An 18,535-nucleotide genomic window follows, 5' to 3' on the forward strand; every position below is an offset into this window, starting at 1 on the left:
CAGGCACAGGCATTCGCTCGGGAGAATTGGGCGGCAACATTTTTAAAGGAGCCTAATGGCTCATTTAAATATGTTAATCTGAATCACACCCAGTAAGGACGATATTCAGATTGCGACGTCTCATCAGATCTCATTAGACCTTGCTAAGCGTTCCGAGCATCGCAAATCTCGTGAGAGGCCTCTTGCGAGACTTAATGGCCTTGTAACGTCACCAAGTCTGGCTCAATAAGGCCATTCGATCATCCCCTAAATGTCCCAAAGTCACTTTGAGAACCTACGATGAAAGCTAAGCGTGTGTTAGGCAAGCAGATAAATGGGTAGGAAAGCAGGTGGGTGGAGAGGGGGTAGGGTGAAAGGTGGGTGGGTGAGGGGGTAGGGTTGCAGATGGGTGAGGTTGTATGTGGCAGTGGATGAGGGGGTATGGTGGCAGGGTGAGCGGGTAGGTTGGGTTGGGCATTAAGGAGATAGCTGGATGATCAGTGGTTAGTTGGGTGGTCAGGAGGGTAGTTTGGCAATCGGGAATGTAGCTGATGGTTCATAGAACTAGTCAGGGGTGCCAGGGAGTAGGGTGGTCAGGTGAAGGTTGGGGGGGGGGGGGGGGGGGTAAGGGACATATTCCTGTGGGGGGTGTATTGGGGACCCCAGTCGGGAGTAAGGAGATCAGTAGTTCAGTTCCCAATGAATTAGAAGTGGTTTCGACCCTTTAACATTTCCTGTGTAACTACACTGGTAAGTAAATCAGAACCATCCGAAGTCTCCTAATTTAACTCAGAGTTTCAGAGGGTTCCAGGCTCAGGGGAATTAGGTAGTTCCCAAATAGTCAGTATATCAGGACTTCCAAGGGGTTCCATAATGCACCTTGGAGGGTTACTTCTGGGAAATGACTATCTGAAGATCAGAAGTTCTATGTAAGTGTTCGAACTATCTCATGGAGTGTTTAAGTACACTGTTCATGAGGAGTTTCTGCACCTACAATTACTGTGCTGAAGTATGAAAGCTGCGCTAGGTTGGAGGTATAAGAAATATGTCTGATTCAAGGTTACTATAGACTGTGGCATCAAACATTTGCTGCTCCAGGAATTCAAGCACAGTGGAATTGGAAAAGAAAGTCTTTGGAGTGGAATGGCCGGGGGGGGGGGGGTGGATCTAGGGAGGTTGGTTCCATCAGCGTTACTCTTTCAGGTTTTCAAGAAGGTGAGATTTATGCATGGGTAACTATTGTTTTTTTGAGTAAAACTCCTGGTACTATTATGAAACCCGTGGGCCTGTGTTCAACATATAATTTTTAAGCTGCATGGTGAAAATGCATAATGGGTAATATTTCCAATTCAGCACAGGAAACCAACACCGATAATTCCAGATCCGAATCTTCTCCCGCATCTACTTCACTCGCACAACACTATTGTCAAATTTAAATGTCTGAATTGGATCAGCAATGAGCTCAGTGCGCAATTAATCGTGCCAATTGTTACCAGGAGGTGTGAGCTGCCTGCTGAGTGGTAAAGGCAGACAGCAACCAAGATGGGGGCTGCTTCTTCCTTACAGAAGATGACCTTAGACAGACAGCAGCCTCAAAAGTGGCCAAGTGGCCAAATGAAAGATAATGCACTCAATCAGGAGAAAAATCTCTCAGGTCCGCAAATTATTCAGCATAAAGGGAAACTCACTTCTGCCCACATTGAACGTGACAGCTGTGGACGAACATGCATCAGGCAGTTCGGGTTCAACGATTTACAAATTGAAATCGGTCCATTAACAACCTCTTCAAGGAGCCATTTATCAGAGTTGGGTGGGTTTCCAGCAACCCCCTCGCTTGCACTTTGAAAGTTCTAGCACGTCCCAGAGGCTTTGGGACAATGATGTGCCTTGTAGGAGTGCAATCGTCAAAACACGTGCACTTCAGTTCCACCTCTCACAGAAATTCTGCCAGTTAATATCTTACATATCTTCTTCTTCAGTTCTCTGCCTGAAGGCAGGTCTTTGGCAATTCTTTGCCAAAACACAGCAAGTGATGTCTTTTTACAACTTGTAGGGTAAGGAGGCAGGCCTCTCAGTTGGAACGGGGATCAAAACCCATACTGTTGCCATTAATCTGATCCATCACGAACTGACTAGCCAACTGAGCTAACTGGCCCCCATACTTACATAAATATGCATGTACATAAATATATATCCTTCAATGAAAAAGAGTAATATTTTAAAATGTCTTTGTGCAGTTTATTTGCATATTTTTTTTAATGTTCTCATCACTTTGCCAATTTTTGCAGAGGATCTGGCTTTAGCTGAGTGAGAACTTTGCCTTTTCTTATGTCCAGAAGTCACTTACATCTTCTGTAAATGTTGGGCCATCTGGGCTATGTTATATTTTGCCTTCCTCCCACACGTTATGAAATACATTGCCGTTGCCAGATTCAATTGATGTTGGGGGAAAAAAGAATCAAAAACTACCCCGATGGTAAAATGATCCAAACAGTGTTTACATTAAAAGGACTGCTTAAAAAAAAACAGTATCCTAAAATACAGCCTGCCATTACCTTCAGCTGTGAAATTCATAATCTACATGTTTAAAATTACATTTCATATAATTCCCCACTTATTGATTAAAATACATTATGATTGATATGTATTAAATAAATTGAGGCTTTGTAAACTTTGCGAGATTTTAGGAAGGCTAAAGTGAATCTAAGTTTCAGTGAAATATTAATATTCTGTTCTATCATCTTTCTTTCCAGACACACTTGCTCTCCCCCTCTCTCTCTCCACACGTGTTTATCTAAATCTTACAGCATATGGTATTTTAGGCAGAACAAGTTAAACAAGATTAAAGCATCAAATAATTTCATAATACCTTTGACAAGCCTGTTAATTTTAGAGCCACGCAGTTTTCACGTGTGTGATAATGGCATTTATGAATTAAAAACAGGAATGTGTATTACGTGATGTTGTGTTTCATTCCAAAACATCATATGACATGCAAAGAAAATCAAAGCCACGATCATAGTTAAAGAGAAAAAAAGAACAGCGCATATGTAACCTCATAGTTTATGTTAAGAAGTGCATGTTGTGTCCTTTACATGACATATAATGGTGGTGCGCTTATTTAGTCACACACGGCTACTGAACCACATGCTAATTAGAGTTTTTTTTAAACCTGTGATCTGCAATAGCTTGGTTCTGGCTTTTACAAAGGTACTTGTCTGCTTTTAATCAAGACCAAATGGTGAGCCGCTTGGAGAAACAGAGAGGAAGTTGTTCCAGGGAGGAAAAAATGGGGAAAAAAGATAAACAGATGATGGTTCAAGAAAGTCTTTTCATAAATCTGGATGCATAAGCGGTGGGCAGTCCTAGTGATCCAATTCAGGCACTCTGTCAAACTGGAAAGCTCTGCTGCTGTGTGTTTTATGTCAGCACAATTCTAATATGCTCAAGATGGAATTTGCCCTTGCGAATTTATATTGTTTGTGGTTATCTGTTGCTCTGGAGGATTCTCAGGAAAGGTAATAATGCATGTTATCTACTTTAAAATCCGTTAGCCGTAAAATAAACCAAGATGTTAAATAAATAAATGAATGCAACTCCTACAATAAGATAAAATCAGTTCCTATTTTTAAGCAAACCTTTTGAGATTGAGATGGATTTTGCGCTTATCCAGTCTGTTTAGAACTGGGTAGAATAAGAAAGAAACTGAATTGGGTAGCTATACACTATTTAATTACTACATATCCTGCCATTGCGGTATCCCCCCCCATTTGTATTCCTTTACTTTTTTGCGTCTTTTCTCATGCACTTACTCACTCGCTTGCACATGTATATACTTCTTAGAGGCAGGAAATAGTTTCCAGCCCGTCTGGGCCTGGTCATTGGGCCCCTTCACAAAACATTAGTTTCGTCTGAATTTCGGAGACAGGAGACGCTGGGAATAACTTACCAGGATTCAGTTCAGTTCAGTCTCATTCTGCTACAGTATGTGCGCTTTCAGTATCACACGCTGAACAAAACTGCTTGGAGTAGGTCATTGATCTTAGTAAGGCAAACAAGGGAAAGCCTTTAAACCTTCTGCAGCAGAATTACGATCAGATTATGGAATATAAAGCTGTCAGTCATTTGTCTGGATGTATGTAATGTAGGTAAGATCTTACTTAAATTTCTGTTATGAAGTAGTTCGTGTAGTAGGAGCCGGTTACAGCCCAAGATGTTGAGGAGGCTGAGAGTGAAATATATTTTACTGAATGGACTGACATTATGGAGCACTGTACAGTTAAGAAATGATATTGGGGGGAAAAAATACTTACTCAGACTAATCACAGTAACATTAGCAAGGTTGAGGTGTTCAGGTTTCATCCACAGTTCGTTCAAAATCTGTGAGGAAGTCTGTTTACAAATTAAAATGCCATCAATCTACCACGATAATAATTGTAGCTTCGTGGCATGGCTCTCTCTATAAAAATAGACATATTTTAGAGTTATAAATGAATAAAGATGTAGCATGGTCTGTTACAATATTTACAATAAGGTGTCCATACCTCGACAGATGCAGATACCCGAGTACAATGCCACATTTACTCTGTTCTGTACTTTTTCTCTATGTTTGAAGCTCCAGTTGTTCTCTGGTTTTTTTCTATTTTACAAGCTGCTGACATTTGGTAAAGTACATTATTGTCACAATGGGTGCTTTCAGCATGCTATATAATTTTTTTACTGCTGTTCAACTGTAACAAATCAGTTTTGTATCTGTGTCTATGCATCTTAGTGCATCTAATGGATTATCTGAGAATGAGTGCTTTATCTCTGCCATATCAACCAGGTCATTCAGAAAAGAAGAACGCAACTCAGCCTTTAGAAGACTAATTATCTTAAGATTGATAGTTTGCTGATACTGAAATCTGTGATTAGCATTTCTGAGATATTTAGATAAAGAAGATGACATTTGAGAGGTGAATTGTTTCGTTACTCTATTATTTATTGTTCTTCTCCTTGGCGTGTGTTCATATGTTTGTGTTCTAAACCAGAGTCTCAGGGGACAAGTTACGTTGTCAATTTTGATTAAAACAAATGCATTGCTTCAACTCGAAGATTTCTTGCCCAATGTGGAATAAAATCCATATCCTCAGTCCTTACTCTTTGTACATGTCAGCTGAGGTAATATTGGAGACTAAAGTCTCCAGTATCCTTGGTCCAGGAAGTGAACAATTTAGCTGGGATTCCCATTCCAGATTGCTATCAATTAAACCTCCAGGAATGTGCACATTTGTCGACATCAAGTGAGCGGACGTTCAGTTTTCGAATGAGAGGTTGAATTTAATGTTTACCCCCCGCCATCCTCTGAAGGCAAGTTCGGAAACGTATTGGGGCACTCCATTTAATTGGGCAGTATGATGCGTGATGGGGACATCCGCCCTTGCCAACTCTCTAATCAAGCTCCGGGTGTAAAGAGTGGAGGGTGTCATTCCCCTCTTCGGCTAATTGGCCCTCAAAGTAGCCTTAAAGTGGGAAACTTACCATACTGGAAGACAACTCAGTAATTCTTGTTGGGTTTGCCAGCTTACTGTTGGCGAGGGAGGCAGCCCCTTGTTTAAAAGCACCATGTGCCCAATCAAGGAACCCAACTTTGGGAAGAAGGGGTCTGCGGGAAAGCAAACCCTGCCTTAAAGCAGGTTATTGTTGTGTAAGTGCCACTTGACAGCAGTGACATTGCTGATGATCGATGCAGGTTGATGTGACTAACTGGCCTGATTGGATTTGTCTTGCTTTTTGTTTGCAGAATGTATCTCGGAAGGTTTCCACATTTCATAGTTACAAGTGTTATTGCTGTACTGGAACAACTTGGCAAGGGATGTGGCAAGTTCTAGAGTACAAGTCTTCAATATTATGGCCAGTATATTGTCCGGGCCCATAGCCTTTGCAGTATCTAATGCCTTCAGCCGTTTCTTGATATCATGTGGAGTGAATCAAATTGGCTGAAGACTGACATCTATGATGCTGGACAAAGCCAAGGTGAATCGTCCATTCATTACTTGGCTTTTGTACTGATGCGCTGGGCTTTCCCATCATTGAGGATGGCGATATTTATGGAGCCTCCCCCTCTGGTTAGTTGTTAAATTGTCCACCACCATTTACAACTGGATGTAACAGGACTGCAGAACTTTGGACTAATCTGTTGGTTAGATAGGTTAGCACTGTCTATCTTATGCTGCTTTTGCTGTTTGGCATGCAAGTCGTTCTGTGTTGTAAATTTACCAGATTGGCACCTCATTTTTAAGTGTGCTTGGCACTGCGTCTGACATGCCTTCCAGCACTCTTCATTGAATCAATTAATGGCCACTTACAGTCTTAACTTTTTGACTGGCAGGTGGATTGAATCTCCATAGGGGAAACACAAAAATAAAATTAGATCTCGGGTGGGAAGGGCTTGGGGGTTTAGTGGGGTGGGGTGGGGGGGGGGGGGGGGGCAACTCCATCGTATGCCACATTCTAATTGGGGGAGCGTGTCCTCCCCTTAAGACCTGTTGACCTCCGAACCCCCTCCACATATCCTCAGCCTATCTCCCGGGAATCTAAATCCCTCAGGCCTTCCCTACCCTCCCTGCCTCGGGATTCCTGACACTTAACTGGAGCTCCAATTCCCGGGTCTTAAACTCAAGCGATTCAGTGCAGTTCCTCCTCCAGACACTGCAGCGCTGTTGCTAAAGGAGCTGGAGAGTTACAGGCCAATCAGGTTAGCTGGCAGCTATCCAAGGTAGGACTTCCTCCCAAGTGAGGGCGGAAGTCCTGCCTAATACCAATCAACACTTATTTGAGTGTAAATTGGCTGTGGGACTTTGTCAGTGGATGGGGGGGGGGGGTTCTCCATTACCTCTTCAAACCCCCTCCATCCTGAAAATTCAGACCAGACTCTTGAGTGCTGGAGAGATACTCCACAGATTGCCCTAAATTTTCTTTACAAATTTTGGACTCACTAATTTAATACAATCATTTATACTGTTATAACAAGCAAAATGTGTACACAAAAATTGCACAGTATTTTCAGAGCTGGGAGAGTTAATTACCAGACAATCCAACCCAGCCTGGAACTTAGTTCATACATATGCTGATCAAACGTTTGAAGTCTGTGAGAGGCAAAGTGATAGCATATGTGCAAGTACACATAGACAAAAGCTATGCAGAGTAAATGTTAAGTAATTTAGATGTATTAGAATCCCACATCTGTGAATGCATTACAGCTTCTGTTTTGCAGCAGATAATGGCGCATGGCTATATCTCTGTCTTCCTTTCAAGCTGCTGGTTGTTAGGCCTCCTGTCTGCATCCTGCTGTAAGGAGCCTGCAGTCCCATGGTCAAGCAGAGCCATGTCTCTGCTCTATTAAGGTGTTGCTCTGTGTGGACTAGTCTCCTGAAGAATAAGTGTTGACAGTTCTTATGGACAGATTAGTGGGCAGAAGAAATAACTTCTCAGCTACTTTAACTGTTTATTAGAGCAAGTTTGTTTACTTTTGTAACCTTGTACCTCCTGTTGAGATATGAGGTTGGATTTTCATCCCCGAGGTGGCTAGTGGGAGTTAGACATATGTCAGGGTGTTTTACACACAGAAAGATACCTTTCGGCCCATCATGTCTGTGCTGGCCATCAAGCACCTATCCTAATCTCATTTTCCAGCACTTGGTTGTTCGCCTTGTATGCTATGATGTTTCAAGTGCTCATCTAAATGCTTCTTAAATGCTTTGGTTCCTGCCTCTACCACCCTTTTAGGCAGTGAGTTCCAGATTCCCACCAATGTCTGGGTGAAAATCCCCTCTAAGTCTTCTGTCTATTACCTTAAATCTATGCCCCTTGAGTATTGACCCCTCAAATAAGGGGAAAAGTTTCTTCTTACGCACCCAATCTATGTCCTTCATAATTTTGTACACCTCAATCAGGTCCCTGCTCAGCCTTTCTGCTCCAAGGAAAACAACCTCAGCTTAACCACCATCCCTTCATTACTAAAATGTTCTAGCCCAGGCAACATTCTGGTGAAACTCCTCTGCAACCTCTCTGGTGCAATCACATCTTTCCTACAGTGTGGCAACCAGAATTTCACACAGTACTCTAACTGTGGCCTAACAAATGTTTCATACAGCTCCATCATAACCTCCCTGCTCTTACATTCTATGTTTTGACCAATAAGGGAAATTATCCCATGTGCCTTCTTAACCAACTTATGTACCTGCCAGCTATCTTCAGTGACATATGGATATGCACGCCAGGATCCCTCTGATCCTCTGTACTTCCGAGCTCGAATAAACAGTTAAAGTAGCTAAGAATAAAAACAACACCATTGTTAAACCAACACCATTGGCCTCCTGTACCAAACCAATTTTGGATCCAATTTGTCAAATTGCCCTTGATCCCATGGGCTCTTAGTTTCTTGATCATTCTCCCATGTGGGAACTTGTCAAAAGCCTTACTGAAGTCCAGGTAGACTACATCAACTACATTGCCCTCTTCTACACACCTAGTCACCGCCTCAAAAAATTCAAATTTGTTCAACATGATCGCCCCTGAAAAAGTCATGCTGACTACCCTTGCATCTCCAACTGAAGATTAATTATGTCCCGAAGAACTTTTTCTAATAATTTCCTTACTTATTCACTGGCTGATAATTTCCTGGTTCTTCCCTACTTCCCTTCTTGAACAATGGTACCACATTAGCTCCATTCCAGACCTCTGGCACCTCTCTTTGGCCAGAGAGGGTTTGAAAATTAATGTCAGAGACTTGGAAATCTACTTTCTTTCCTCACACAACAGCCTGGGATACATCCCATCTGGACCTGGGAATTTATCCACTTTTAAGTTGGGGAAATTCACAGCTCAGCCTGCCCACCTCGGGGGAAAGTCCACACAAAGGCAGGGGGCTTTCTCCGCAAGGCCCAACGCCATCGTGAAACCTGGAGAGGTTCACGACGGCATCGGAAGCCTCTCCCGGCCCCCTATTCTCCCCTACCCGGTGGAGTTGTAAAGAGTTGTGGTTTGCGGCCCCTCAGAGGAGTTGCAAAAGCAATCTGCATAGTGGGACCTTTTAAAAAGTGACTTCATGATCCTATGCCAAATTACTACGGCACTCCACTCCCTCCCCTCCCCAAATGTCCTGGCCTGACTACAAACATTTTGGAGAAGTGGAACATGTCGATCTTTGGAATGGAGCCAGCCAAGTCAGTTGTGTCAGGTGGGGGATTTTGACCCAAACCAACCCATACCCAACCATTTGGGCAGCACGGTAGCATAGTGGTTAGCACAATTGCTTCACAGCTCCAGGGTCCCTGGTTCGATTCCTGGCTTGGGTCAATGTCCATGCGGAGCCTGCACATTCACCCCATGTGCTCGTGGGTTTCCTCCGGTTGCTCCGGTTTCATCCCACTGTCTAAAGATGTGCAGGTTAGGTGGATTGGCCATGATAAATTGCCCTTAGTGTCCAAAATTGGCTTTAGTGTTGGGCGGGGTTACTGGGTTATGGGGACAGGGTGGAGGTGTGGACCTTGGATAGGGTGCTCTTTCCAAGAGCCAGTGGTGACACGATGGGCCGAATGGCCTCCTTCTGCACTGTAAATTCTATGAATAACCCTTAAAAAGGCACTCCTGAAAATCAAACAGCTCAGAATCGGGACCTGTCCTCCATTTTTAAACGGCTCCCGAGTCATCCCAAATTGGTGAAAATCCAGCCTATGATTACATGTAAGTGCCAGTGGCTGTAATATTTTAGCCAAATAGCCATTATTTGCATGTGTGAGCCGTGTGACCTGTGTCAACATATTAAGTTAGTTAGTTGTGGAGGACTCCACTGCTGAGCACAATGTTATTGTCTTCTGACTGACAGTCATAAATGTATCCTTGGCAAAAGTTAGTGGGTAGTTGTCAGGAGCCAGAAATGCTACCATTTTGTTTTTTGATTTCCCTCTCATGGAGACCATGAAGTTAATTTTGGCATTTGGGAGCTGACCTGGCTGAGATGAGTTAACTCAACATAAATCGAAGATCTTTAAATCTTCAAGGTCTAAGAGAAAATATCTTGCTAAATGATTTTTCATCAACTCAGTGGATATTCAAATGTACATTGGACCTTCCCTGAGCTTCAATTGCAGCATTTGTAAATGTTATGACAATGCAGCTTAATTTTCAGATGCCAAGGTCACCACTGTTTGCATTACATTAGGTGGAGAAACTGAACTCAGCATGGAAAAGTGAGGAGACATTACTTCTGCCTCCAAATACTAGTGTGTTTTCAGTAAAAGAAAAACATTGATCTCTTTGGAGGATACTTTTCTTGTTAAAAAATCTTCCAGTTGGTGATTTATTTTGGAGAGACAATAGCCTACAAGTTCCACAGTTGGATACTAGCAGACAAAAGCTTAATGCAGACGCACCTCTCCCCTGCCAACAGAATACTCCCGTAAATTCCTTCTTTCAATCATTTCCAAATGCTGAATTATAATTTATGGAGGCCTTTTTGCTGAACAGATTTAGGGTTGAGGGAATGTCAATGGCAAAAAGAAAAGTTACAATTTGAATCATAACTCAACTTGCTCCAGTCAAAGTTACATGACATGATAATGAATGCTTAAGCAGTTTGTTGTTCATATTCTTCTTATAAGCTCGATGGTAAATCATTTTGAAAAATTTGTAAAATAATTTTGAGACCATAGATTGTCTTCTGCACCTACACTTGTTTGTCCCTTTATTCCCACCTTACAAGTTCTCTTCCATTTCCTTCCTACCTTTTGGCCAAACCTATCTTCTGCCCAAGCAGGAACGTAGCTCTCAGAACCAATTCAATGTTGTTCTACCTGATTTGCCAAGAGGAACTTGAGAGCAGCCAATGGGTACCCTCCATTTGATTTTCCATCTGCCCTGTGGAAAGATGGTTGATGTCTTCTTTTCATTAATGTTCTGGGCCATGATTAAACTTTTACTTCCCAGTGCCATCTCTGCATAGTATTTTATTTTTTTAAAGACTCTAACTAATCCCTATTGTTTCACATTAGGGGCGCACTTCTCCCCCCCCCCCCCCCCCCCACACCGGGTGGGAGAATCGCAGGGGTGCCGGGCGAGTCCCGCCACGCCGCCCCGGCACCCACACGCGATTCTCCCAGCCCCCCCCCCCAAACCGGCGCGGCGGGATTTATGGTTGGCCGTTCGGAGAATAGGCGCTCAGCGTTTGTAACAGGTGAGCGCCGATTCTCCGGCCGGATGGGCCAAGTGGCCTGCTCAATACAACGTGTTCCCGCAGGCGCCGACCACACCTGGTCGTTGCCGGCGTGAACAGCGCGGGAACGCTGCGGGAGCGGCCTGTGGGGGGGAGGGGGGATCCAGCACCGGGGGGGGCACACAAAAGGGGTCTGGCCCGCGATCGGTGCCCACCGATCGGCGGGCCGGCCTCTCTGAAGGATGCACTCCTTTCCTCCGCCACCCCGCAAGATCACTCCGACATGTCTTGCGGGGCGCCCGTGGGGAGGATGGCAACCGCGCATGCGCGGGTTTGTGCCGGTCAACCTGCGCATGCACGGGTGACGTCATTTACACGGCGCCGCTTTTACGCAGCGCCAAGGCCCGGTGCGCGTAAATGATGCGGCACCGCTCCTAGCCCCCCAGGGGTGGGAGAATAGGGGGCGAGGAGCGGCCTCCGACGCCGGAGTGAAACACTCCGGTTTTCACTCCAGCGTCGGCACTTAGTCTCCCGATGGAAGAATCTCACCCTAGGTCTTTGAACCCACTATCCCACTTTCTGGGTCAGAGTATGATACATATTTTATTAAAACGATACATTTTATCTTTATTAAAACTGTTTCATGCTGGAAATTGTTAAGGGTAAACATTCCAGTGGTTTCTTCATTTCATAGGGTGTAATTATGTTCAATTTATGATATATAGATTTACTAGGCAGGATTCTCCATTTGGGAGGCTCTGTTCTCTCATTGGAGCTGAATTGCAACAAGTTTACGATCCCCCTGGGAGCACAAACCAATAATCAATTCTGTATTCCTTGCCATGCAGATATAAGCTTGGCATGGACTACAAGGGATTTCCAGGGAATCCGCTATTGGACCACAATCTTGAGCCATCCCGGATAGTGAGGTCCCACGGCCGACCACCCCCCACACCACAAATTAGCACCAAACGCACCCTCCACTGCACCACACAGCAGCCCTCTGCCCCCTGGTTTGCTTGGTAACCCCCTTACCCCCAGGTATGCCCCCAGGGACCTCTGTAATAGTTAGTGTCCCCCAAAGGAACTCCTATAATAGGGAGACCCCCCATAAAGAACAATGAAAGAGGGATACCACGCAGGGACAGCTTCTACAAATTATCTGCCACTTTGAGTTCTTCATCTCCCTCCGTGGTTCAGTGGCCAAAGTGATGAAACCCCAATGTTTGTAAACATTGACCACATCAAAGAGAGCTAAGTGCATTCCAAGCACTAAGTGCATTCCAATGACTCAAGAGTGTGGTTTCACTGCACTTATCTCTCTTTGATGTTGTCAAATTTAACAAACATTGGGCTTTCACCACTTAGGCCACGGAACCATGAAGGGAGATGAAGAAATCAATGTTGCAGATAGTTTGTAGAAGCTGTCAATTACAGACCACTAGTAAAAAGCTATGAATGGCTTGCAACGCATGGATATGTGGAAACCAGATGTAGATCACAGCTGCTCTCCTTATAGGAATGGATATGTGGAGCTGCAAGGTAAGTGTTACTGCTGTAATTCTTCTCACAGCCCATGTATGGACTGCACCTCAGCTTCCAGTCAGGGGTCTCTTTTCTGATTAGGTCCACCACACCAGAACCACGTTGGTAGAGACCACAAGTGATCCCCACCCACGTGATCCCCAAGATGGGCACCAGAGAACCACGGGAGACCAGAGCATAGGGCCCGGGCCCACTAAATGGATGCAAATGAGTCAGTAAGACCCATTTATTTGCATGCTCCCACTGGCGACAGTATGGACCTCATTCCTGCCACCAGCGGGTGGTTCAGAGCATCGCGGGCGGTTCAGCGTCCACGTCGATCCCAATTTTGCCCCAATACCTGATTCTCCATATCATCAGGGGAAGCAATCCGGGCATCCAGGGACGGAGAATCCCGCCCATATAGCAAGAAATCACCACGGTAACAAAATACATGAAGATGAAAATATATATCCAAAAATAAAGTTTCATGAAGTTTTATGAGGCAAATGTTCAAAAGACTATGGACCAAGTAAAATCAATTCTTTCGTGAGCGAGAATGCCAAATTTGTAAAAGCCCTCATAAATCATTGCAATCAACGTGGCACTCCTTTTTGTGAAAAAGGTCATAATGCAAATTGTGTTGGCTGGGGGAACAAAAGCCTGCATAATCCTTATGGAATTTATACATTTGTGATCTGTGAACTGTATGGCTTTGGGATTTTTTTGTTACAGTATTTTATGTCTCACAGGGTTGGTTGCATTTCTCATACATCCCATCATTTTGAAATACCAGTCCCAGGAATAGGAAGCAGGAAACAGAGCAGGAGTCAGTATAGTACTGGTCGAGTTGAGTTGAGTTCTCTTCCATTAAGAACGTCTGTTTAGATTAGTGTTTTATACTTTTTCCATTCTCTTTTCAAATGATAAACCTTCAACAGCATTCTGGTATGCGCAGCCTATAACCACATATACCAGCCAAGGAACTTGCTTGTAAGGAAGTGCTGGCATGTACTGAACTCTCACAGGAATGTTTATTCATGTTAAATGTCTCTGCTTATATTGATATGGTTCTGCATGAATATATTCCTGCATTCAATGGAGTGCACTTACTTTGACTTTACGTTCGAAACTGAGACCCCCGTGTCTCCAGATATTCTTATAGAATTTAATTTTAGTGACCTATAAAGCATTATTCTAGATTGACTTTTTCATTAATATTATCATCCGATGTGCCTTATTAAGGTCAAATCTCAGAGGTCTATTTTTGGCCAGAAAGCTCATTTCTGTCCAGTCTGTTTGCAAAACGGGTTGCTTTCTCCCGGATGGTATCGAGCTTCTTGCATGTTGATGGAACCATGCTCATCCAGACTTCTGCCTTGTAGGTGGACACGCCTTGGGGAGTCAGGAGATGAATTACTCATCACAAAATACCTAGCACTGACTTGCTCTTGTAGTCACAGTAAAAAAATGGCTGGCCCAGTTAGGTTTCTGGCAGCAAACCCAGGTTTTCACGTTGGAATTTCATCTAAAAGTCTTTTAAAAGTCAAGGTACACCATAGTGAAGGGCTTTCAACTGGCCAATTGGGTTGTAGTTGTCCCCAATTAATTTTGGGCAGGCTCTCGTTTGTTAAGATACAATAGCAACTTCCAATTATACAATGATTTTAACACAGTCAACATCCCAAGGTGCTTCACCAGACAGTTGGACAAATTGCTGGTTATTGTATTAATGACTATGAAAAAGGTCTCCAAGATATATTCAATGATAAATAATAATGTTGTTAATCACCTAATTCAATCTCCATGGGGAAACTGCAAACCAAAATAATCAAATTTACTGAATGACATCCAGATGAACAAATTACCAACAAGCTTCCACTTTTTATCATACAAATGAGAACCTCTGCAAATTATACATAAATCAACAGGCAACTGATACTTCAGATAAAAAGGTAAATTTAACTTTAAATAGTTGATATAACAAAGGTAACAAAGGTATATCTTACAGAACAACAAGCACCCGCATTACTCCCCATACAAACGTGGCACCGCATAACTACATCGGACTACAATATTCTCTTTATTCATGCAGGATAGGTCAGAAGTCCTATCTTACAACAGCTTTAACCTTTGAGTTTCTCAGGTACAATTACTGTTAGCAAGGCACATTTCTATGAACCCTTTCACCCTTGCGTCATGATAGTTCTGATGGTGTAACTTTCAAAAGTTTCCGTTCAACCAACTAACCAGTGACAAAACCCCGATTCCTGTTTTGACTACTGGGGAAACACCCAGCTCTTTAGCGTCTCTGACGTATTCATATCTGAATGATTTACCAGAGAAAGACCTTATTCTCACCATCTACTCCTGCCAACTAGAGTACCGGTGGCCGTTAGTGATAGGCTCTGTGGCCCCTGTCCTGTTTGCCCCAGTGCAGCCTATTGTGGGTCTCCTCACTGGGAGATCGTTGTACTGTCCCACCAGAAGGATGGCAATTTGTTCTATGGTGGAAATGTTCATACTATTCAGGTATGCAGCTCTAAGCTAAGGGACTGGTGCTTGGACAGGTCCTACAAATGGAGCTGAATATGGGCATTTGTTGGGAGTTTTGTTGCACTGTGATGTGGAACCTGGGTTCTACACGTAGGTTGTGGTGGGGAGATTGTCATGTTTCCTCGCTGGGGACAGGATGGATGAGATCAGGGGCATGATGGGCAGCCAGTGTTTTAAGACAGCTCATGAACCTGAGGGGTGGGATAGCTGAAAGTTGGTGAGGCTTTTACTCTTTGGGGGGGGGGGGGGGGGGTGATGTTCCAGGGCACCAGTTCATGTGTCCTTTGTTTGGGCTAATCCCCTGTTTCCTCGACTGTGGAGCCGCACTTCTAAGGAGTGCACTGAGGAGTGCCAACATCTGGTGGGCCTGCAATTGAGCATGGCTACACCCATCCCCATGATGACACTGCAGGGGTCTGAGGGTATTCAGAGAGGTGGCCTGGGTGGTGACCAGTAACACTCAGAGAATTTGCAGGATTCTGTGAGCAGTCAGCAGTCTCAACAGCCTGTAAGTTGCAGCCAGGGGATGGGTTTAAATGAATTTATGCAGCATTGGGGGTCTCAGCCAGGGCACTCCGATCCCAAGGGGGCACCCCATGTCCACGCACTGCCACCAAATCGTTCACCACTACTCCCTCAGGTCCAGGTTTACACCCCCCAGCAAGCCCAAAAGGTTTCAACAGTTTGTTTTCCTCCTCGTTCCCCCTCAACGGCCCTGACGCCTGGGCCCTGCTTGCAAACACGTCCACCAAATCACGCCCGCATGATTTTCAGCTGAGAGGGGCGGAGCATAATGGGGGGTTGGAGAATCAGGCTTCCAGCCTGTTAATCAGATTTAAATACATGCAAATCTGTTTTGTTTTCCGGCAATGGCACGGGGCGGCTAACTCGCTGCCGTCGCTGTCAGGAGATCGAAGCATCGCAACAGGTATGGTGCCCGTCACCGAGCTCATTTTTCGGGCTATAGTCCATTCTCTGCCTGATTTGGAATCCCGATACCAACATCAGGCAATGGAGAATCTACCCCATAGACTAATAATCTGGGGATGGGAATTCAAAAGCCACCATGGCAGCGAGGAGCTTTAAATTAAGTTTATTACTTAAATCTATAATGAAAAGTTAGAATCAAGTATTGATGACCACAGAGCTACCAGATTGTCATAAAAATACATCTCATTCACTAAAGTCCTTCAGGGGAGAAAATCTGCTTTCCTTACCACAAGTAACCTCCATGTTAATCCAAATTGCAAAGCAACCTGCTATAAAAAACTATAATCCATATGGATTCAATGGTTCAAGAAGGCAGCTCCCCATTTTCCCCAAGTACATTTCGGGAAGGACAACATATGCTGTCTTTAGCAACCACACCCATATCCCATTAAATAAATAAAAAATATCTGTCCACTGTGACTTTAAGAAACAGCTATTAAATTGTACTGGGAAGAGTTAGTATTGGCAACATTATCTATCTATCAATTGCACCATATACTATGCTCACAACAGGAGCTCGCATTTTATCACTTTTGTTTCTCAGTAAAGTTTATATGAATCAAATACAAGTACTAAATCTAACTTGTATATTTTCAATGAAGTTCATGTATGTTGCTATTCATATATGTAAGTACATGAGACTCTTTCAGTGAGTACTTCCAAATATTTTTGTTCTATCCATTTTAATACTTAAATGTCAGCAGTCATTCTAGTGAACTTGACATTCATATATAAGTTTAAGAAAAGGCAATATTTCCTATGTTGCTGTGATGGAAAGAATCTTGGCCAGAATATAGCGAGGTCTGTATAGATGCATTATTGCCAAATCTCTGAAGCTGTTCTTTTCTTTGTGACACAGATTCTGTTAACATGGCTTTGAGAGACAGAAACCGGCAAGTGCTCTTTATCATGGAGAAAGTCAATGGGTCTCCCTGATTCTTTTCTTTTCTCTCTGATGTACGCCTGGAAAAAACTGTAACTGGATTGTGATGACATGTCTTTAACTAATAAGAAAAGAAGCTGGGAAGATCATGTGACCAATTGGCCTGGCTTTTCATTTGATTCTGTTGATTCTGGTGCAGTCTGTTGTCATGGACTTGTGGCAGATAATCTAAAACCAAGTATGGAAAGCAATGAAATATCAAAAGCAGACAAGAAGGAAAGATTCTCCAGTATTTCTTTACCAGAATATTGTCTTAACTCTGATCTATCCACCCTCGAGGCAAAGCAACTGTGCGACCGTAGAAGAGGAGTCGATGAAAATGATAATCATGAAAGTGAGGAGTACATTCTGCCATTAGAAGCAAGCACAGAGACTTTAGTCCATGTATCTGATGAAAACTCAGATTTTAGTTGTGAGGAAGATTGTGTTGCAGGAGAACTGCAGCCCTCGGGGAATGAACGAGCGCCTATTGAAATATCGCGATTCGAAGAGATCGAGCAGGCGACCCAGAATATATCGGAGAATGTTGGAATAGATAATGACCCTGATTATGATTCGGTTCCTGAGGAAGAGGAAAAGAGCGATGAGAAGACAAGTGATCCTGAACACTCGGAAACTTCAGAGGAATTAGTTCCGAAGGATTTACCAAAGAAAGACCTGGATAAGAGTTTGGATGTAATTAATGCAACAGAGGAGCTTCTCCACACTGCAGTAGTTGCACAGCAGCGTCGAAAGCATGACACACCAAGAGATGAATGTGATGGGGAGGTTACTCAGAATATGGCTGAGTGTCTTGTCACTAACGGTGAAGTACAAACGACATCAGAGGGCACCCCTGTGAATTGTATAATTGCATCTCAGACGTGCTCAAGGGAGAGTTTGGATCAAACCTTTCTGGAGGAATTCAGTCGAGTTGTAGCACAAGCTGAAAATGATTCTGTTACCAGAAATAATACTACAAATATTTCAAAGCAGAGTTCCCAAATATTAAATGTACAGGAAAATACAAATAATGTTAATCCTGCAGATTGCACCATAAAACTCCGAAAAAGAAAGGTAAGATAATATTTTAATTTACTCTACTTGATTTATTGATTGATAGATGAATGATATTAAAACAATTTTAATACTGAGATCCTCATTTTAACTATATTTGCTGCCATATCTGCGTTATAGTCAATCAAGAGTGAAGAAATATTTGGGATTCAACAAGGAATGTATTTGTCCATTTTATGACACAAAGAAAATGCATATGCATGCATTTTGGGAGTAATTTTAACTCCAAATGATGGTATAAAATGGCACCATTGAATTGCTGTGTTTTCTATACCAATGACTTTAATGGAAAG

At 43.3% G+C, this 18,535-nt stretch overlaps 1 protein-coding gene across 1 annotated transcript in view; it reads left to right on the top strand.

The window, feature by feature from the left end:
- The first annotated feature begins 3,919 nt into the window (after nucleotides 1-3,919).
- Nucleotides 3,920-18,535, top strand: part of dlc1 (DLC1 Rho GTPase activating protein) — a 607,654-nt gene continuing 593,038 nt past the window's right edge. The window contains exons 1-2 of the mRNA XM_038791122.1: nucleotides 3,920-4,127; nucleotides 17,103-18,242. Of these exons, the coding sequence (XP_038647050.1) occupies nucleotides 17,238-18,242 (1,005 nt within the window). The 5' untranslated portion in view covers nucleotides 3,920-4,127; nucleotides 17,103-17,237. The remainder of the gene's footprint in view (nucleotides 4,128-17,102; nucleotides 18,243-18,535) is intronic.

Source organism: Scyliorhinus canicula, chromosome 3, assembly GCF_902713615.1.
Source record: "Scyliorhinus canicula chromosome 3, sScyCan1.1, whole genome shotgun sequence".
NCBI lineage: Eukaryota > Metazoa > Chordata > Chondrichthyes > Carcharhiniformes > Scyliorhinidae > Scyliorhinus > Scyliorhinus canicula.